The 22673-nt window shown below is 37.6% G+C and overlaps 1 protein-coding gene across 4 annotated transcripts; it reads left to right on the top strand.

Annotated features, from left to right (window-relative positions):
- Window positions 1-6: 6 nt before the first annotated feature.
- On the top strand, window positions 7-22026 carry SH3GLB1 (SH3 domain containing GRB2 like, endophilin B1). Of its 4 annotated transcripts, none has more exons than XM_042030281.1 (11): window positions 7-124; window positions 2908-3049; window positions 5572-5700; window positions 6531-6664; window positions 7055-7147; window positions 9159-9197; window positions 10653-10676; window positions 14671-14760; window positions 15239-15339; window positions 20325-20556; window positions 21554-22026. In XM_042030281.1, exons 1-11 carry the CDS (start codon window positions 53-55, stop codon window positions 21659-21661), a joined length of 1164 nt encoding a protein of 387 aa, XP_041886215.1. In that variant the 5' UTR covers window positions 7-52; the 3' UTR covers window positions 21662-22026. The 4 variants fall into 4 exon arrangements, with proteins under 4 accessions (XP_041886215.1, XP_041886214.1, XP_041886216.1 ...); XM_042030280.1 differs by having other exon boundaries at window positions 9159-9245; XM_042030282.1 differs by lacking the exon at window positions 9159-9197.
- Window positions 22027-22673: the final 647 nt, after the last annotated feature.

Raw genomic sequence — 22673 nt, 5'->3', positions numbered from 1 at the left:
AGCGGCCGTCGCCGCTGCGGGTGCCGGGGCTGAGTCAGCGCCCCCGCCCAAGATGAACATCATGGATTTCAATGTGAAGAAGCTGGCGGCTGACGCGGGCACTTTCCTGAGCCGTGCCGTGCAGGTATGGACCGTCCACCTCTGCTGGGGCCTCGCCGGGACGAGGTTTTGCCGGGGCGGCCCCAGCCGGGGACGCCCCAGCTGGAGCCGAGGCCGCGGGTGGCTCCGCTGGGCCGCCGCCGCTGGACCCGGCGCGGGGCGCTGGCTGGGGCGCTCGGCTCCGCCCCGGGGGCCGGGAGGGGCCGGGCCCGCCGTGGGCTCCCAGCTCGGAGGGAGCGCCAGGACCGGGTACGCCGGCGGGGACGAGGCCGGAGCAGTGTCCGGGCTGGGCGGCGATGGGCTGCTGCGAGCTGCTTCCTCCAGCCGGCCCCTTCGGCCGCGGCTGGGCAGGCCCGGCGGTTCGCCAGGCTGGCTGTACAACAGCAGCCTCGGGGGGCTGGCGGGGGCGAGACAGCCCAAGGTCAGACGGGCAAAGAGGGGAGAAGGGGCCAGCACTGGGGGGGGGACGAGGTGCGCAGGCATCGGCTGCCGGGAGATACTGCCGGACTTTGTGCATGTAAAGGACAAAGGTGTGTCTTGCCTGAAATAAGCAGCTGGGTTTTACTGGCTGCTAGAAATGTGTCCTTATCGCTGCCTGATCGGTAAAAGTCGAGGTCTGATGTGACACATGAAAGTCCGGTATGTGTCTGCTTAGGCTTTTTGTTTTGTTTCACCTTTCGTATCGTTTTTAAGCTTGTTTGATAGCCCATTGTTTGCGATTCGGTCTTCCCCTTTCTTCGCAGTAAGGGCACTATAACTGTCTTTTGTTCCTTAGCGCTTGTCTTGAGCCGTAATCACCTTTGTTTATATAATCAAACTTGAACAGATCTCCTCTATGGAGATGGACATCCAAGCAGTGTATAATAATCCACTTTGGTTTCTTGCGAGTTCTCGCTGGGTCACAGTCAGGTTTGGAACGTGATTAGCATTGTTATCTGGTCTGATGTATTGCCCTAAATCTCAATTTTCAAGCAGAACCAGTGATCAGCAGCACAGCAGAGCTCTGAAAATGCAAACGCGTCAAAAAACATTGTTGTTCAAATTTAAATGAACTTAGAGCAGTCATTGTGGCCTCTCTTTGTGATGGAGGTATTTCCATGCTTCCCCCACTACTCCTGGCGTCTTCCAGGTCTACCTGCTTCCCAGACCGACTCTTCCTTTCCAGCCTTCACGTTCTTTTTTCTTGTTGGACACGGGAAAAAAAAGGAGATGCAGTTTCACCCTTCATTATAAGATCTTTTGATGGGACTTTGTGATTTAATTTAAGTCTATATGTGAAATCACTAAGCAATCTTCACACTGCTGAGAAGATCTATGGAAATATTAATAGGAAATATTAATAACTTTGTATACAAATACTTTTGTCTGTAATAGTAAAAAATAATTCCAGAACTATTTTTACTGTATTGTAATGAATCAGTACAAAGTTTTTGAGAACACCTGGCATAGTTTTAAAAGCATTTTGAACAGTAGTAGTAGTACATCCATGAATAAATTCCCTTCTTCCCTATATGGCAGCTTAATTTTCTCATGAATGCAGTTTGCTTTTATGTAGAACTGCAAATGCCAGAAGCATTTATCAAGATGTGTATGCTATCAAAGTTGGTTAATCTTCATGTGGAAATGAAAACAAACTTGGACAATGGAATTTAGCTCTATTGTATTCTGTTTCTTACTGGCCACCAAAGAACTTGTTAAGAATGAAGTTGGACAGTCAGGATGTTTCCAGTCTTAAGTTTCTAATTGGTAAATTTGTTAGAGACTTAATCATAAGAGAGATTTTCCTGAAAATGCCTGACTTTGAACTACGGGCTGTCAAGGGATGAGATCATCATTGTGAGGAACTACTGCTCTGAAGAGAGGCGGGCAAAGCCCTCACTTCCGGCTTAGCTTGGTTCCCTGATGTGAAACGTGTAGCTTCTCCCTGTCTGGGATTGAAGAACAAACTGCTTGTGGATTAGTAAGACTTGGCATGAATTTTGTATCAAGTGAAATGAATTGTCTGATGGATTTGTCTGGCTAAATGAAGCTATACTGTACTTCACTGAAGTCACAGCTTGGACGAGAGCAGCAGAGGTCATCTTACTGTTTCTGTAAGGAATAACAGGATCAGTTATATGTAAACAGTTTATCAAACACTGATTTGTCTTATTCTAAAAAGTGAAAGACCCCCCACCCCCGAAGATATGTATTTCACAACTTCCCAAGAAAGTTTGTTTTAGCTTTTAATCCTTGTCTTTAGAAGCTTTCTTTAATGTCTAATTATATTTTAAATCTTCTTACTGAAGATTAAACTCCCTGTTTTTGTCCTGTTTCCTCTGGACAGGACATTTTTTTCTATATATTCAAGGCAGCTGCAGTGGGAATCTGTTTTGTCTTCAGGTTTTACACTGGGAGAATTTACAAACAATTACTAAATATACAAGATTGAAGTAATCTTTTAATTTGCTTTATTACCTCTGGACTTTCTTCATTTTGGTTTATGTTTTAAAACACACTGCAAAATTGGACAAAATGCTTCATGTGAGAATTCTCAGTATCAAGTTGAGCACAGGATTTCTTCATAATATTATAAATTACCTTTTTCATCTTGGTCTAATTAACATCCTCCTGCCCCTTTTTTTACCTGATAGTATAGATGTGTTGGTGAACTTAATACATTTCAAATTTGTCCTTAGATTTTTATTGATGACTGGGTAATGGTTATATCTTTTAAGATGTCATCTTCAAGCTAATATAAGTGACTGTTTTAAATTTCTCCCGGAAAATTATTTCTATGAACTTGAATATTTTTAACCTAACTTGCAGTTCACAGAAGAAAAGCTTGGTCAAGCAGAGAAGACAGAACTGGATGCTCATCTGGAGAACCTTCTCAGCAAAGCAGAATGCACTAAATTGTGGACAGAAAAAATAATGAAGCAAACAGAAGTATTACTGCAGCCAAATCCAAGTAAGGAGCCCTTCAGGTTTTTGTTTTCAACTTTTGAATTAATAGATATGCCAGTGTAAATATTTACTGCAATAACTCTTGCGTAAGTTAGGACAAAATATAGCAGTTTTAAAATCTGAAGGCTGCAGTAATAGAAAGCACTTTTTGAAGAGCTGGTAGGAACTGGAGACACTACCAATTGCTGGTACTTCCTTAACCTTTCAAATGGGGAAAACTTTATACAGAGCTTTTTAAACTGTTGTATTGGTTCCATACTCTGCTCAGTCTCAGGTTGATGGATTTTTTGAATTGTTTACTGTTTAATTGAATTTCCCACTCTAATTCTAGATATCTTGGGTAGCTGTAAGTACTCTGAAGTTCTTCATGAGGTAGATACAATGGTTCAAGAAACTTAATTACTATTTCCTTACTTAAACTCTCAGCACAATACAAATCAGCTCGAAGCAGGCAAGATGAACTAAAATACCTGTCTTTAACAATTCCATTACTAAGAATTAGCACCCTACTTGTACAATACAAAAAAGTGTCAAATACAATTTCATCACTATTGAGTCTCTTACTGTAGCAGTAACAGAAAAAAATGTGGGCAGAAGAAATGAAGTTTTATGGTGTGTTAATTTTATTTCTTTCTGAAATTGCTGCTATGAGTAGTAATGTTGAGGAGATCAGCTTCAGAGTCATCCTCCAGTTGCTCTAGGGTTTGGAGCTGTAGGAATTTGCTTAGTGCATAGATCTAGATTTTAAGTCAAGACCTGGTATCTAGTCAGTGGGTGAATTACTTTACTGAAAAAATCTAAACCTCCTTTAGGTTTGCTTAAATGATAAAATTATAATACTGCTACTACCTCTGCACTGAAAGCATAAATATTCTCCTTGTAGTGACATACTGAGCTAGGGTTTATTAGTAAAGGTAAATCATAGATACTGCTAACAGTTTTCTAATGCCAAGTAGATAAATTCTTTATTACAGAGATGTTTAAAGTATTACTTACAAAGTGTGTTGCATCTTTCAGTTCCATGAAAACAGTATTTCAAAAATAAACCAACTAATCCTGTGGGAAGGATGTAGTAGAACTTGCAGAATATTCTAGCTCAAATTTCTACTTCTGTCTAGGCCAGAGGGAATAGTTGTCTTTTTCATTCAAATCAGTATTTGTAATATGCATTAGACTTTTTCAGAAACTTGTAAGCTTAGAATATTGAAGCACTAACTGGAGGCTAGTGGAAGTGTATAAAGAAGTTTCATTGCAAGGGTAATATATGGTAGTATCTCAGTTCTGCTCACCAGTCCATTTTCTGATGGCTAAAAATACTCAGCGTTGAGCAGTGGTCTTTATGAATGTAACTTCAGCTGTTTGGAGAGCTGCTTTTGGTGGTTGTTAATGGAGTGAGCCTGTCTGGGGGAGGAAAAATGAGTTTCAATCCCATTTATAATTGTACCTATAGATCAGACCCATGTAATAGTCCAGTAATTTTAGATTACTTTTCTGTTCTTTTGTGATTTAGTAAAACATAAATATTATGACTTGAGTAACGAAAACAAATAACTTTTGATTCTTTTTGATTCACCCTTGTGGCCAGGGAATGATACCCATAATTGTCTGTCTTAGATTAATTTTTGTGACCTTCACAAGAAACTAGTTAGTTATTCCACTGCTGTTGAAAGTTGTCTAAATAACAAGTAGTATTAAAGTGGCAGGTTTGTTCACTGGAAAGCTTCTTTGTGGTTGACTGTACTATTGCAGGCTGAAACTAGTTCATACCAACTGTACAAAGCCAGCTAGATGGGAAACAAAAGCAGTTGGTCAGAGAAATTTGGTATTGTGTCTGAGGAATTTGCTTTTTCAGTTACAGAGTCCCTATTTAGGTGCGTGAGGCCTTTCCACCTAAGAAGCTCGCTGTGGCTTAGTATTATGATTGATGGGTAGTAATGCTCACATAGTCTCAACAAGTTTTTCTGATAGTTTTGTTGCCCAAACTAAAAAAATATGGGAATACGAAATGAAACGTTTTCTGATATCCTTTAATGGTTTCTTTCAGAGTGTTTCAAGGGAGCATGGGGTGTAGGAAAGAGGATATAATTTCTGGGGCTATCAAACTTTCAGAATATCTTAATAGGGAACTTACAGTAGCTGTTGAACTTAATTCCTACACTGCTAATTCTAGTGAGCAATTTTGATGATTTTTTTCTGGAGGGGGAACAAAAGACTTTGGTTTTTTTAAGGAGAGGTGTTCTGTTATTGCTCTTACTGTGAAGACTTCTGATGAAATTCTGAAAAGCTGTATAACTATGCTAAAGGAGAAGAAAAGTATAATTTTTCACTTTCCCATATGGCTCAAATATTTGAACATGGCATGGCAAACATGGAATACAGTCTGTTTCCAAGAACAGGATCTTCAGTTTAACATTGTTCACTTAACGTTGAGTTTAATAGCTGAATTTTGAAATTCTTTTTTTGTTTGTTTCCCTTTCTGACTTGTGCTTTGAATGACAGTAATTATTTCAAATAAACATTTTTTAGATGCCAGAATAGAAGAATTTGTCTATGAGAAGCTGGACCGCAAAGCACCAAGTCGGATGAATAATCCAGAGTTACTAGGCCAGTATATGATTGATGCTGGCAATGAATTTGGCCCAGGAACAGCCTATGGTAAGAAGTAAAATACAGATGCAGGCTTTTTTAACAATATAAAATTACATTTCTTCTCTTCCTCTAGATAAAACAGTTTAATGACATTTGTATCAGTTTGAGTTGACTTGCTGTATAACTGAGCTTTAGGAGATCAATGATGCGGTTTCTATTCAAATCTAGAAACAGAACTTGTGGTTGCAATGGTATCCATCTTCATGGATGGATAATTATCTTACCAGAACAACTAATTTTGGAGTTTAGTTTCCTTGTTAAAGGAACACATCTGACAGTATTTATTGATTTTATTTGTTGTTTGGGGTGAAAATGTTACCTGAAATTGACTTCTGTGGTAAGAAACCTCTCTAACTGTACAGTATTCTTGCTTTCCTTAATATATAATATTTTGATAAGGATAATAGTGTGGAACATAGTCTAAATTTTATTCCTTCTCTAGTAAATTTATATACCTATGACAGGATGGTTGGGGGTATTATCTCTAATATTTTTACAGTATGCCTGTAAGTACAACTCTATTTGATACTTCTACAATGTGTTCTCATTGAAATCTTGCCTTGACCTGTGATTGTTCATAATAAAAATGGTTTGGCTTGGTGTTTGTGTGGTTTTTTTTTTGGTGTGAGGTTTTTGCTTGTTTTTATGTTGGGTTTTTTTGGTGTTTGGTTTGTTTTGGAGGTTTTTTTGGTATTTTTTTTTTTTTTTTCTTTTGAAGGCCCTGGTCATGGCATTGGATTATATTTCAAACTGCTGGCCTAAACTTTCCTGACTGTAGCAACCTGTTTTGTTAACCTCCTGCCTGAACCATATGATTAACATTTTTTCCTTTACAGGAAATGCACTCATTAAATGTGGAGAAACACAAAAGCGAATTGGGACAGCAGACAGAGAACTAATTCAAACTTCTGCTATAAACTTTCTCACTCCCCTAAGAAACTTTATTGAAGGAGACTACAAGACTATTACTGTAAGTTGAATTGCATATTCTTCAGTATTTTACACCAATTGTAACTGTCAGTCTTCAAAAGATAGTAGTAGATAATGGTACATTATTACTTTCCTTGGGGTAATATAGAAAAATTCAAGTGAAATTTGTGCCTTTGGTGTATTTTCTGTTCTTTTGCCAAGGTAAAAACAAACTAATGATTAAAACATTTGTTTGGTAGGTATTGTTCTATTAGAAGTATGCATATTGAGTATAAACTGTGTGAGAATAATTAGGATCTAATTCTCTCTCTCTCTTCAACTGAAGAACTTTTTTTTATATGCTACTTTGTTAAAAGCATTTCCAAGTAGATGGTCTTTTGCTTGTGAGTATGTGTACCCATTCTCACAAACTAACCTAACTCGCTTTCAGAAAGAACGTAAACTGTTACAAAATAAAAGACTGGATTTGGATGCTGCAAAAACCAGACTGAAGAAGGCAAAAGTTGCAGAAGCTCGAGCTGCAGTAAGTAGAGGGTTTTTTCTAAGTTTGTCCATAACTTTCAGACTTACTGATATCAGCTTGACTGCTTGGTTATGTTTCCAGTCCTAGCTTCTTACCCTGGTTGTTTTTCTAGATACTTTTGTAAGAAATGCCTTAGTGGAACACAAGGAAATGGAAGTGAGTTGCTGATTAAGGTGTTAGTCTTCTACTTTTAAATATTCCATCAAGTTGAACTTGCTTATCTCTTCTTGCTCTATACTAGATGAGCCTATACTGCTAAAAATTACTTGCTACAACCTGCCAATATGGGTTTAAATACAAATACTTGAATCTCTGCAAATGTTGAAGCATATATATAATTGCTTTCAACTGATAAACCTATCTATATTTAACTTCTCAATGTCAAAAATATTTGTGGCTTATCTATTGCTTACTATTTCACACCACCAAACAGAGGTGAGACTCTTTAATTCATATCACTTCTGAGTCCCTCAAAAAATGCTTGTTCAAGGAGATTAAATTGGAACAAAAAAGTTACTGCTTTTTAAACTCTTAATATGCTCTAAATGAAGGAATAGACTGTTGACTGTATGTAGTTTCATCAGGATATATTTACAGTACTTTCATAGCTGTCTTTTTGACTGCATTCCTAAAAGTGCAGCAGTTAATGATGGACAGTGGAGTGATTTTTCCGATAAGGGTTAATACAGTAGGGGTCATGCAAATAAAGAAATCCAGACAATTTAAATACACAGGGACAGTGTACATGATGGAGAGGCAGAAGAAGGACTGTCAGATTTTGCTGGCTTTTCCAAATGGACATTTGTCCTGAAAGATCTCAGAGGCATCATCTTGAACTTTGGTAATAAAGTGTGTCGCATCTTCGGGATCGCGAGCCATCTAAAAACCAGCATAATCTACCTGACAGATCTGCTCTTTTGTCTCGATCCATGTCATGCACACTGTCCCTGTGTATTTAAACCATTTGTATTTTTAAGTCTATGCATGCATTTTTTCCCTTACGTAAATTCTATGCAAAAAGAGTTACTTCTCTGTTTGTCAAGCTTTCTTAATTTGTAAGATGAACAGTGGAGAACAGAGAAGGGTTTTGATCAGCAAGTAGTGCAATTTAGAAGCAAAAGGTAGAGCATTGGAGAGTAAACTATTCCTTTGCTTGACTTTGTTCACAGTTAAGTTAGAAAAAAGAGTGTTTTTATTATTAGCTTCCTTTGTAGTGTGGTAGCAGGTATGTACCTTACGTTCTAAAGCAATGAAAAGACCATAAGGAATTGTTCCCCTTGAGCCTAGTATTAAAATAATGTATATATATTTTACTTCAGTTTTAGTTCCATCAGCAGTGCAGTCATGCAGAGGTTGGTGCCAATTGCTGCTGCTGCTACTTGATCCTAAGTATTCATACAGCAGGTGTGCAGTTTTATGCACAAGTATTTATTAGTGCTGGAAGAGCATGACACTCTAAACCTCTTCACTATTTTGCCTACACTTTAATTACATTTTGACAGTAGTGTGCATGTTAAAGAAGTACCAGAATGTAGAATTCCAGCAGAAATAAAAAAATTGCTCCTCTATTTTATCCTCTGCAATATAGAAGTGAGAACTAACCTGCATGTAGGTGTGATGCAAATGGGTCATATTCTGCTGGCTCCCTGATTTATAAAGGAAGAAACCTAACAAACAGGGCTGGACTGATAGGTTAGTGAAGTGTGTTGAGTTATGATGCAAATTTTTATGTTTTACTATTTTCTTTGACAGGCTAAAGTGATGCATTTTATCTACATATTACATACTTTTATAACTGGGAAAAATAATATTTGAAAATTACTTGTCCCATGCTTACTGTACAACTGCAACAGCTTAGATCAGTGTTTAAAATCAAAATTTAAGCTGTTTTGTTTACCTATATTCACTTCACAGTCTCGGTTAAACTTGCAGTGCTTTGTGACATTAACCTATTTACCTGCTATATTCACAGTGTTGTAACTTGCTTTTGTTTTTTATCTATACATTTAAGCAACTAAACACCTCTCAGCCTGAAGAGAATAACATTATGGTAAATGTCTCTTACATGCTCAACTTGCTGCATGTAAAATGGCTAAAGGTTTGTTGGCCTCCTGTGTTCATTCATTTTCCTGTCAAATGTTTCCTCTTGCTATCCAGCTCATTTTGGTCTTGTTTCAGATGTTTTCCATTCTAAAATGAATTGGTATAATGCACTAAATATGCTTATGTCAGTACAGCACTGGATGTTGTTTTTATCAGATTATTTCTGATAATTTGAAATACACAGTATTATATTCTAATTTCTGTGATTCTATGAATGTAAACTTAGGATACAGAGGAGTTGATTTTGCAATTCTGAAATTGTTTTCAGCTATTGGAGGAAAGGAATTATTTAGTTTTCCTATCTTTTTAATATGAGTACAAGTGAATTATGTAGAACAGCCAGGAATATATAGAAATTATTCCCTTCAAGCAATGTGTTACAAAGAACTGCAACTGAGTAATGTCACAGAAGCTAATGGCTTAACTTAGAGTACAATATATCCTAAACTTGTTGCAAGGACTCCTTAGTGCAGCTGGTTTTAGCACCATAGTTGTGAAAGTGGAAGAGAAAGGGATCAATTGGCTGTGTACAGCATAGACTGTGCTGTCCAGCCTGTTCTGGTTGGGCTTTGGATCTGCACAGCATATTGGGTCTCATCTCAATTTAGTATTCCAGATTTCTCATCTGTGATCAGATGAAAAAATGGTTATCAGGATAAACTTGTTTGTTACAGTTTGCTCCTGCAACCTTTATACACATTTCTTCCTACTCCTGATTGTGTCATCATCTTACAATGGCAGAAGGTGAAGATTAAAGAAGAACAACATTGCAAGAGGGAATTGGAAGAGCAAGCTGAAGTAATTAACTTTCAGACTAAACCCCTTGCAGTTCTATGATTTTGCTATGCTGCTTGCTACTACTCTAATACTCAATTTGAGATACCTCTGTAGCATTTTTAATTAAATTTAGGTTTCAGTAAAAGTGCTTGTGAAATAGAAAACTGGTAATGAAATTAGCAAGAGAAAGCATTCATCTGTTTCAGTGTAAAAATGATAATAGCTTTCCATAGTTTTCCATTATTATAACGCGTTAAGGTAACTTAAGTTCCTCCTAAGGTAATTTAGTTTGTCTGATTCATGTCATTTTTTTTAGTAGTTATGTCTTGCATTGTAGTAGCTTGTTTTAAGCAGATTCTTGTAATATATACGAGTTCTACAAGTCACTCTCTCTTCAGTATCTAACTTGTTTCACAGATGTAGTGCTATCCATATTCATTATAGGTTCATTGTATATGAAGGGCTTTGGGCAACTGACTTGTAGCACTCCTCAAATCCCTGTGAAGTTCTCAGGACAGAAAAGTAGTTAAAAGCCAAAGTGTGATTACATACTGTAATGGAGTACCACCAATGTCTAAGTTTGTATGTTTTTATTTTTTCCTCCCCCACTCTTAATGCTGACTAGATATGGGCTGAGGAAGTGACGAAAGTAAGTAAACAATTTAAAAAATTGCAGATTTCTGAAATCATAATTTGTGCTGGTCTGCTGTAATAAAGAATATTACATGTTGTTGATTTCAGTCTGATGCTAGCAGCCTGATGCATTATATCAGAATACACTGGGCCTCTCCAGGGCCTTTTAGGCTGCAGGGGCAAAACAATGCCTGGGGTTTGTTTTATAGTAAGCTGTTTCTGGCTGTCATTTAGTATCAGTACCATATGATTCTCATGTGACAACATACAACAGAAAGATAACTACAGGACTTCTCTCAAAATTTACTGGTATGGTATCTTGTTAAGAACAAGCTTATTTGAGAATTTTCAGAAATACTTGGGTCTAGTAATCTAAACTCTCCTGAAAACAGTGATCTTCAAGTTTTACCCAGGACATGGAACACCCCACCCTTCCTCTCAGTGTCACTACATCTTCAGCAGCTGAAGTTAGGGGGTAGGCACATCTGAAAATTCCGCCTGGCCTGCAAGCTAGTTTATAAACTTAGCATTAGCCTTGGGATGGGGGTTACAGCCTTCTCTGCCATACCATCCCTTGCACAGGGACAAATTCAGAGGAGCTAATGGAATAGCTGCTCCAGTGCCATGAGAAGGGCTGTTCTTAGGTTCACTGGCTCTGCCAAACCAGGATTGGCAACAGGCTGTGAGGGGGTGCACTAACAGTGAAGAAAGGATTTCTTAGTGGATTTCTGTAGAGGAGGGGTAATTAAAATTTTGTCAGTAGAAGGAGAGCAGGGGCTTTGGAGTGTGGTTTTTAAAGGGGAACTAGTTAGGCAGCTGTGGGAGTTGCAGGGAGAAGCTGGGATATGCAGCTTCAAGTGAAATCTTGGGAGTTGTGGGAGTTGCTCTTCCAACTTTCTGTGAGTTATAGTGCAAACAAGTGAGGATGAGTGTGAGTTCGGAGGGGAGGAGGCATTTAAAGTAAAAGGAGGGGTTAACTGTGAAAGGAGCCTTAGGTCAACTTGTATCCCGAAGTTTGAGAATTATTTTATTGATTAAGTAAAGTAACGTTTGGAAGCAGCAAATCTGTCTGCATACTTGGTCCTATTTTGGGGAAAAAATGGCAGGAAAGGAATACTATTGTAATGAAAACTCATCTTGAAGCTATTTGCTTTTCAGAGACAAGGACAAGCAATTTTAGGATAGTGAAATTTAACAGATTGTGTCTTGGAAAGAAGAAATACTACAAAGTGCTTAACTACAGCATAAAGTAGACTAAAAACTCTAGCTCTTGTAATAAATTATGTAATTCGAGGTTCCCTTTTTTATTTAGTATATAAATAGCAGAGACTATTGAGAAGAAACTACAACATTATGTACTGCCAACGGAGCAGTAATCCATCCACATTTCTAAAGGCAGTCTGTCCTTCTGTGTTTGAGAGTTGGAGGAGGAGATTCATAAAAATTTTCAGTTTAAATACAAGAGGCTTCCTGTCAAAGATTTCAGACTGTCAGTCATCTTTGGATCAATTACAGGCTGGGTTTTTTTCAGTTAGAGTATTAAAGATGTGCATGGTGGCAATGACAAACCTTCTTTAGTTTAGCTTCCTCTAACTCTGCATTTCAGAAGGAATATTAAATACTAGGCACAGCTATATATCCACTACCAGTGTTTACTAAAAGCATGTGTAGTAAAACAACATCAGGAGGGTGATTTTATTTCATATGCTTTTATGTGTGTTGTCTCTTCGCTGCAGGATTGCACAGTATTTCTGAGAGTATTTCCTGTATTCCTATGTGAAATCTGGGGAGATTATTTATGTATGAATACTCAGATTCAAAACCTGGGCTCATATTCTGACGTTGCAGAGCAAGTACCATTTTGAGGGATCTTCATGAGACATACCTAGTGAGGCCTTTTAATGGTCTTAAAAACACAGTACAACTGCAGCTGGAAAGTCTCATTTTGTGTTTTTGACCTCTTATCTCTATTCAGAAACAAAGATGATGAGGCCATAAACTTCTCAGGTTAAAAGTCAGCTGGTTTTCACCTTTATCCTAAGGTGTAGAATAGATATGATGTCCTGCTACTGTTCACCTAGCTGTACTGAAAATAGGGGTGGGCAAAACTGATTAAACACATTGTCACATAATTTAGTTCATGTAAATCTATAAAACCAGTACATTGGGCTTTTGTAAATGCATTTTAAATCACTCTGTACTGGCTATGTTAATATGTGTTACCACATTACTTGCTTTTCCTTTGCTTACAGAAAGTAGTTGATTTGCTAGAATGTTGTTGAAACAAATATAATTATTCTGATGGATATGTCCCCGTCTTGTAAGTTCCTATTCTCATGTATTTACTTACCTGACAGGGAGACAGAAACACATTAGCAACTGCTGAGTTCAGGGAAACACGAGAGAAAACTATTTCTCTCCAGATAAAAGATTTACTTACTGTTTTGATGGTTTTTTAAAAGAAAATTAAGATGCTGCTTTTCTTCCCCTCTCGGCTATCAGATTAGCTTTTTTCATCTCTTTGTTCTTGTATTTCTCTCAAAGACTGACAGATGGATTTCACTGATACTAATTCAGATTTAATCAGAAAATTCCAAGCAAAGATTCTTTCCTCAAAAAACTTTGAAAACTTACTAGTTTGGAACTTGATATAAACACTGTTTTCAGTTTCAAGTAAGAAGCACACAGTTCTCTCTAGCTGCTTCCTCACTGTTTAGTTACTGTGTAAGCCCTTCCAGCTGCAGTGACTTCAGATGGAAATACATTTCTTAGGTAACTGTATCATTCTTCTGCGCTCTTTTCTGAGATTCCATGTGACTTTCATACTGATTAACATCAGTTGAATGCAAGAACAGAATGTTTGCAAGCACATAAAATGCCTTTGAAACCAGTGTTTTACTGGTATAACCTGAAAATATATTTCCTCCTTTGTTGAGAATAGCAACTGCTGCATCTTGGACTTCATGTAGATTTTTTGCCCTTGGGTTTGTTTTTAGAAACAAGGCACTAAATGAATATAAGCATTGAGGCAAGGTAATCCACATTTCAGGCTGAGGACATTATGTCTTGGAACAATGAATCTTAGATATTAGAGCACATAATTCTGTGTATGTGTGTTTAGTGTCCCTTTTTCTTTACCCCTATTCCCACCCCTCCCTCCCCCCCCCCCGCCAAAGTACTCTTAAGTAATTTTGGCTGTGCTATATTGAAGTAATTTAAAACCAGTGTAACACTGATACCTTACTTTAAAATTGTTGAGAACTATATATAGTTATAGTTTTTTATATATATATATATTCCCTATATGTAAGGAATACATTTGAATTATTGAAATATAAAACTTGTATTACATCATTTCAATAGAAATTTTACTCTGATTGTAACACCAAGTATTAGAATATTTAGTATAATTCAGATTTATTTATTTTCAAAGATTCCTTGATTACAAGCTCCAGAAATAGTTGTAGTAGTTTGGTGGTCAGTATAAGACATTAAATTATGATACATCGTGATAAAACTTAACATCAAAGGTTTATGTACAGCTGATTGCTGTGCAGTTACCTGGCAAAAATAATGTGAGATTTACCCTGAATTATTTCATCAGAGACCTGTTAAGTTGATGTATAGGAAAAAATTACATTATTCTTGGCTGCCACTAGTATGTTGACAAAACTCCTGGTGCAGACATGGTTATGCCAGTGAACACTTGGTTTGTTATTGGGAGAGGTGGGGTAATACTGCTGGCAAAGAAATGCCTTTCTTTTGCATATGTAGTAGGTGTCTGATAATAAAACTGCTTGCTGTGTACACAGGGCCTCAACATTTCTGAACCCAGAATGCAATTACTATTTTTGCCTAGTAAAGATCTGCAAAGAAAAAGCATATTTCAAACACCTAAGCTTGTGATGAATGCATTTGTGTGAGCAGTTCTGCATCAGCCGGGACTGTTGCAGTGGGCAGGTGTAGCACAGAGCATTGTACCAGTACCTGATGTGCATTCTTACTTTTAGTCTGAACAGGAAGTGCGAATTACTCAGAGTGAATTTGACCGTCAAGCAGAGATTACCAGACTGCTGCTGGAAGGAATCAGCAGCACACATGTGAGTACCCAAAGGGTGTTGGGGAAGGTCAATATCAGGGCACCTTCTAAAAATAGCTGCAGTAAACTACCTGGGAACTCTGGTGTATGAGTTTTCACTTCAGTGCATTAAAGCATCAAACCACAAGGATTTTTATTTTTTTTAAATTTTTAATTTAATTTTTTTAATTAGTATCCACTGAATTTAACTTTACTTTCCCATTAACATTCAGAATGCAGGACCTTTCATTTTCATTCTTTATACCGAGCTTCCCATTCATCAGATCAATTGAGTGTTGAAATGGAAAAAATGTTTGCTTGAGTATGCTCATATTTGTGACATTTCATTGTGTTTACCTGGTAAATCCAGGCACTATGCCCATCTGGTGTTTATCCCTAAGTGCCACTATTGGCATTAGCACCTGACGAGGTGTGTAGTCCTTCTAAGGCAGCATGGTGCCCTTACAGGCTAAACACTTGAATTCTTTGCTGTGTTACAGGCACATCATCTCCGCTGTCTGAATGACTTTGTCGAAGCTCAGATGACCTATTATGCACAATGTTACCAATATATGTTGGATCTCCAGAAACAACTTGGAAGGTAGTAGTACTGTATAAACTTCAGGAAAAAGCTCAGTTTTTAGTAAGTGCTTATGAATAGTAGGAAAACTTACACTGGTATAACAGTGATGAACACACGGGCATGCTGGACTGAAAGGAAATAAATCTGTTCTCAGGTAATTAATATGTAATTACCCAGTGCAACTAGTTCCCTAAGCCTACACACAGCACTAATGCCTTTTGAGGGTTGATCTACTGAGATTTTATATATTGTGTAATAGAGGAAGGTGAGCCCTTGGTAACCTCATTTAATGTGACAAAAAGGAATTTCTAGAGATTTATTTGTAATCATTCAGTTGTCTTAAGCTTCATGCTACTAGACTGCTGTGCAATGTGGAAGAAGTTTTTATAGTTTCTATAATTTCCTGTTGCCTCTTAATTCGCTATAGGTCATTATCTGATTTTCAGTGAAACCCTGTTCTCCACTCTTAACTGAGTTGCCAGCATAGATACTGTATAGGGGGAAATCTACTTCATACTATCTAATATCCAGAGCACACACAGTGGAATGAACAAGTTTGTCTTGTTTTACTGTTTCATGGGTTTAGCATTTTTAAAGTAAGAGAAGAAACTGACGTTAGTTTGTGCTCTTAATCCTTTTTTGTGTGATTGGTGAGAATGTAGCGAGATCTACATAGTTACACTTCATAAAGTTTCCCTATTCTAATTCTTCACAAATCAGCCTGTTTCAGAGTTATACAGATCCTGTTATTTACGTGAGTGTATGCACTGAAGAATTGTTTGTACTTAGAAGTTTGCTGTAGTGTCTGTTCTAGGTAACTGTCTCTGAGATATCTCTGTTTATGTTTTCCCTGACAAGGAAGTAAAAACAAAAGTGTTCTTGAGTCTTATCCTTTTCCTGACTTGCAACTTCCTGTGGCATTTGATTTCCTCAGTTTGTTTAAATGTGTAGTTTAAAGGCTTTCTTAAGTCTTGAAAAAGACCTTAAACTAGTAAACTGTAGTTTAAAGTATTTTAAACTTTGATCTAAAAAAAAGCTACACCCTTAAAGTTACATCCCAATCTAATACATTCCAAATATTCAACTATAAAATGTGGTAGCACATAAATACAAGTTGTAGAATTGTAAGCTTGAAAACCAACATTTGCAGTATGAAGGAAAAGGAACTCTTTAATTAGAAATTAAGTGAAATATATTTACACAACTATTTTGAGAGGATTATTTTTAATACATGTGCTCTTATCCTAGTGCATTTACCAAATAGAAAGCCTTAAGCATAATACCCTTAATCTAAGGAAGAACATGTTCCTGTTTAAGTTCTGTTTTAGGATGTATAGCTTGTCTTTGTTTAAAATTTGTGTAAACTGAAACCAGGTATAAAAAAAGTGCGTTTGAAGAAAATAGTGCCTTTAGGAAAACAGAAGGATGTATCTTTATGTGATCTGAGTAGTATTTTTAATAAAATTACTATGACTGGTAGAAGACCAAAAGCATGGAAGCATTGCAGAATTCTAAATGCCTCTAACAGTGAAATGAAGTTTCTGTGTGGATTAAAATAGTTATGGTATTAAATCTTGGGCGTGTCTTTCCTTCCTTGTGCAAGGAAATCCCACTGAAGTATAACAGAGAGCACTGGGACAGGGTCTGAAGTCATGCTCCTTGCTTTGGAAGAGTGTCTCTATTGATAGGGATGTGGTGTGTAGCACTTGCATTAAATAAGCAGATGAGTAGGGTTTCTGTTCTGTGCTCCCTATGTTATGCAGGCAGATACAGACCAAATAAACAACTTAGGCTGCTCAGCTAGATCTTGCTTGTGTCTGCCAGTGCTGTGTTAGTTAACAGATAGTGCTGAGTTACACATCTTTTCACATATCTATGAATGGTATTGTGCAATATTCTCACATGAAGGCCAAGAACTGTGAAGGACTTAGTTTCGTTTTGAGGTTGTTGATGGACCGAAGGCATTCAGCCTCTAAGTGAGATTAGTTTGTTGCTTGAAACAGAAACCTGGTTCTCAGAGGAGATGCATGTTATGTTTTACCTGGATCAGAATCCGGGGCATAAACCCCTTCCTAGTTCACATTGAGACTATTCAAGTTCCAAAGCTGAGCAGTCAGCTGATGTACTCTCCAGAGGCAGCTGTACCAAAGGTGGGGGGAAGCTCCGTTCTGAGTTTTACTCAGTTCTCTTTATATAAATAGACATGTTTTTATGGATGTTTCGCTTCAAGGGAGCACCAACTGCTTAGCTCTGTACTGCCTTCCCCTCCTGTGGGGCTGGATTGATTCTTTAAATCAAATCTCCCTTTTTTATTTTCAGTTCCTCAGAATGAACTAAACAAATCTATTTCAAATATTCTGGTACCCTGGCTGCTTTTTTTCTTCAGATAACTGCTTTTGCTCTGAAGTTTCTCAGCTTCCCTGACAGACAAATGTAAGCTTTTGCGTAATTATTTTTTCAGATTATCCATCACTACAAGCTGGGAAATTCCTCCTGTTACTCAAGTATTCAAAAAAAAAACCAAAAAACCAAAACCAACCCAAACCAGACAACCTCTTTATAGCTGAAGCCTTCCACTAAAATGCTTTATATATGACTTTGCAGAAAGAGTGACACTTAATGCCCCACTGATTGACAGAGCGGTTATAAAGTTTTGGCTTTCTGTTCCGCTGACTGTACAAACCAGTGACCCTTTGAAGTGAGCAGAATGACTTACAAGTAATTACTGTGCTAACTGAGAACAGGTTTAGCAGTATATTAAACAGTCATTTAGCAATATTGAGAAACAGCTGATTGTCATTTAAAATTAAATCCCTCTGGTTGAATGCCCACTAATCAAGTAATAAATACATCATGAGGCACAGCTGAGTTATACCTACAGAAATGTGGGATCTGGTTTTAGTTCCCTTTATTCTGCTTGTTTGATTTGTTCAGGGAACATGGTGAACTAGTTTGAAAAACTAATCTAGCAAATGAAAAAAAAAATTGGTGGCATTGGAGTTTCTGCTTGGTGAGTTGAACCAGCTCGTTATGGTCAAGTGGGGTCAAGGTAAACCAGAGGGGGAAGTGAGACCTCCTCCTTTGCACAGTAGTAAGCTGCTAACTAAATTCAGAACAGGGTCTTGAAAGTCTTCCCAATTTTTACACGCAGTTCAGTGGCTGTCAAGGGGCTAGTGCTGTCCTTCATATTACACTACTGCTCTTTCCCTTCAGTCAGATACAATTGTGTGACTGCAAAGTGAACATGTTTAAAAAGCTGTTCTCATGGCAAGTAAGCAATTTTCCTAATACTTGGTTAGTTCAGATTCTTGAATTAAAAGCAGCAGATCTAGATTGCTAGATAGATCAGATAGCAGATTGCTAGATCCGACTCAAATGATAAAGAATGAACATTGATGTGGAAAAGGGTTACTCGAGTGGGTCCGCCCTGTTCCGTGGCGCTGTGCATTTACCAGTTTAAGTACAGTGTGAACCTGTAGCCTTGTGTGCAGGACTGCTGTAGCTGTTGCAGATTTGAGCTACATTAATTCCACTGTCATCATTGTCACATGAGCCAAAAATTAGTTCCTGTGTTGATGGGTTTAGTTTTTACCTGCATCAGTTCCTCCTTATGGTCATACGAGCACCAGTAATGTTGCAGTAATGTTGCAGTGATTATGGGAGTATACTGATCTGGATTTGCACGGGTAAAGTTGCCACTGAACTGCACCTTCAGAAAGAATCTTACTGGGGAGCAGAGGTGGGAAGGGATGAGATCAGACTGTTTTCTGGTGGGTTCATGTGCTAGATCTTATGTCAAAAGAGTAGGCAAACAAAAGGAGGGGGGAGGTAATATGTCCATATCCTAGATGTTTATGAAAAAGCATCTATGGAGAAGGACTGATGAGGAAAGTTACATGTAGGAATTCACTGGTCAAAAGAATGGAAAGAAATGCAATTACAGTCATCATGACTCAGTCTAACTCCTAGGTGCTGGCCCTTTTTTAAAACCTTCATTGACCTACTCTTTAACACTCATCTGGATTCTACCTTACAACCAAGTAAGGTAGCAAAGGGACAAGAAATTGCTACATCAGCTGCTAAATAAATAAGTTTAGCCTGCCATGGAACTGCCTCCCAGGATATGGGGCACAGTGACATGAGATAGTCTCAGAGCTCATCATTGCTGTTCTGTTCTTCCTACTCCACTGCCCCAAAATCTCTTGCTGCTTTGCTCTCCTTTCTGCTCCTTCAGTGTTTCAGTCATGTTATTCTGTGCTTTCCCTTGTATCTGCTTGCTCACTTGTAACAGTTTTTTGTGACTGAGCTCATTAACTAAGTAGGAGATTATACCCTTTTTTTCTCCTCTTTTCCAGCCAGGTTAATGGGTTTAATTGACTTCATGGGAGGGTCTGGCAAGCACTACGGCTGGCACTGAGCTAGAAATGAGGAGCTTAAGTTGATAAAAGTTGATTTTTAGAGTAAAAAATTTTTTTGTTTTACAGCGCTAAGTTAGCTGAATCAGTGAACTGATTTAGATTACAAAAATAGTTGTGTGATTTTTCTTGCTTTCAGAGGGAGGCTGTGTTTCTAAGTTGTATTATATTTCCCTGATCTGGTTCGTCAGCACAATCTTTTGTGTAACCACATAACTGAGGAATGAGCAGGAGGAGGTGGAGGCTACTTTTCCTGGCAGAGCTGTCAAAAGAAATGTTTATCAAAATACAGTCTGAATTAAGTTTGACCAACAGTGCTTTTTTGGTTTTGCCTTTTTTTTAAGAGGCAAATTCAAAGGGTTTTTTAAGGTGGCAGTATTTTTTTTTTTTTAATTATATTGATTTGATTTATGCTACTTATCAGGAACAAGTATCTTTATGTCATACAACTCTCAGTGCTATTCTGTTACTGCTATCTGCTGGTGTTTATTGCTGATAAAAATAAGAATGCTAGTTTAGGCATGGGAGCATGTATAATGCCCTGTGTAAAACAGATCCACTCAGAAGACTTGTTTTTTTCTCTCACAGCTTTCCATCTACTTTCCTCTCTAACAACAATCAGTCTTCCACAACTCCTGTGCAGAGTGTTTCTACTCCCTCAGTCTTGGCCTCAGCCTCTGCTTCATTGCCTTCAGTAAGCAACTCAATCGTTACTTCAGGCCTAAGTGAACTGAAGTCATCAAGTGGCAGCAGGAAAGCCAGAGTTCTCTATGATTATGATGCTGCAAACAGCAGTGAATTATCACTACTTGCAGATGAGGTAAGAGTTTTCTATCTACCTTGATCATTTGAAAGTAAAAATGGGAATGCTTGTGAGTAGCCAGTTAAGATGTGCTACATCAAAAAGTTTTTGTAGTTGATTTTTTAAAATTAAGTTTCAATAATACCCTTGAAGCATTGTCCTGTACCTACCTATATATCCTAATATTCTGTAGTGAGAGTCAACATTTGTTACACCATCTTAGCTTGCAAGAACATTTGCTAGACAGTCAAGATGCAGGCCTACTGTCTACTTTTCACCACACCTTTGGCACTATGATCAATATGATTAGTCTTTCAAACGTTGAATATTGCAATTTGGGAAGAATATGAAAATACAACTACTACTTGCTTTGATGGTGAAGGTTGTGTTGTGTTTATTCCTGTTCTGGTTCAGTTGCAGTCATAAGTCAGAGAGTATGCAAAGCAGATGGAGATAGATGATGAAGCACAGTGCTGGAACAGAGTTTCACCTGGTAATGTGACTGTAGCTTAATGATGAAGAAGAAATTCTGAAAAAAAAAATCAGATTTTGGGGTTTTAAATGTGCATTACTTCAGTATTTCTATTTGACTCTTTTCTTATTTAGAGAGTGACTTAGATAGAAGCTGTGGGCTCAGATTCTCTGTGAAGATAGAGCACATCAACACCATCTGTCTTTCTGTCATGCACTCCAAAGAAGTTTCTTTTAGATTGCCTGTTAAGGCTGAGGGTGGATACACAAGATTTAAAGATAAAACGTAATAGAAAAGAAACTGTAATGAATAGAATTTCAACAGTATAAAGGTACTTCAAAATACACTACTGTGTCTATTCTTTTCCATGGGCCAGTGAAATAATTTTTATGAGCATTAGGTTATGTTCTATGGATGCTCATTTTAAATGCTCTGTTTAACCTGGTTAGTCTCAATTCTAAGACATTGGAAATCATATGAAGATATACTGTAACTCTCTTCCCTGCAAACAAAGTTTATAATAATGTGTTTCTCTTTTTTCAGGTGATAACAGTGTACAGTATCCCTGGCATGGATTCAGACTGGCTGATGGGTGAAAGGGGAAATCAGAAAGGCAAAGTGCCTATTACTTATTTAGAACTGCTAAACTAAATGGTCGGCCTGAATAGAGACTGTCAATTATGGCAACTCCATATTTATATACAATTAACGTTATGTAAGCAGGTTTATGTGTCTTCCATGTTATTGTCTTGAGGGACAAATACCAGCCATTAAAAACTGGCTTTTCTGCCAGCATGGTTGCACGGTCAATACTCTATTCAAACTTACTGTGTTTAAAGCTTTTACTTCATGTGCCAAGAACGTTTCCTACAGATTTGTTTCTACTGAAGTTTTCACTAATACAAGCTTCTACTTTTGAGTAATCTAGATTGAAAGCAGGAGGTACTGTTTTCTACTGAAATTTTTCATTAATGGCAAAGCTTTTCTTCACATAAAATAAACTTATTGTGAACCGATGCAGGTGTAGTGCATGTTATTTGAATAACCAAAACCGACGTGGAACATAAACCGTGTGATTCTGTTCCCAACACTTGTGGAGCTCGGATGTGCTGAGGCACACATGGCTTCTGCTGAGTGTCTCGTGTATTAAGTCACCTCTGAAAACTTAAGGCAAGTTCCCAGTACGCTGAGATTTTAAGCTGCACCTAGGTGGATTGGCACAAACTAGGGACATGCATTCTGACTTGTTTTTATCCTTGCCTTGTATTTTTTTTTCTTTAATTGCTTTCCAGAAAAGAGTCTAATTCAGTTTAATTAGTAATTAAAAAATCCTTTCAACTGCAAATTAGTCTTTATGTTAAATTAAGCACTGCATTTTGCTAACCAAATATGCACTGTCTCCCTTCATTTAAATAGTTCTATAGATGAGCAGGCATTTGTTCAGAGTATAGATTGTAATGAAATTCTGCATTCCCAATTCTTATGCAACAGTTTATTGTCATGTTCTAATTGGATTCAATTAGTGTTAGACAGTTTGCTTTGCAAGAGAATCTCCTTTCAATGCAGGAAGGAAAGAATGTTTTGGATCTAAAAATGGCTTTATCAAAGGTAGTATTATTTGTAAATAAAATAACATTCCTAAACACTGCACCCATTAGCATTT

Source organism: Corvus kubaryi, unplaced genomic scaffold, assembly GCF_017639235.1.
Source record: "Corvus kubaryi isolate FWS band 111438036 unplaced genomic scaffold, C.kubaryi_AGA036_p1.0 37334, whole genome shotgun sequence".
Lineage (NCBI taxonomy): Eukaryota > Metazoa > Chordata > Aves > Passeriformes > Corvidae > Corvus > Corvus kubaryi.
This window is presented reverse-complemented; position numbering and strand designations above follow the sequence as displayed.

What these genes read in the sequence shown, in the direction of transcription:
- SH3GLB1 (XM_042030280.1), top strand. Translation starts at nt 53, where the DNA reads ATGAACATCATGGATTTCAATGTGAAGAAGCTGGCGGCTGACGCGGGC. An exon ending in GAGACTACAAGACTATTACT is followed by an intron (nt 6,665 to 7,054) that starts GTAAGTTGAATT and finishes ACTCGCTTTCAG; the next exon opens with AAAGAACGTAAACTGTTACA. An exon ending in TGCATGTAAAATGGCTAAAG is followed by an intron (nt 9,246 to 10,652) that starts GTTTGTTGGCCT and finishes AATGCTGACTAG; the next exon opens with ATATGGGCTGAGGAAGTGAC.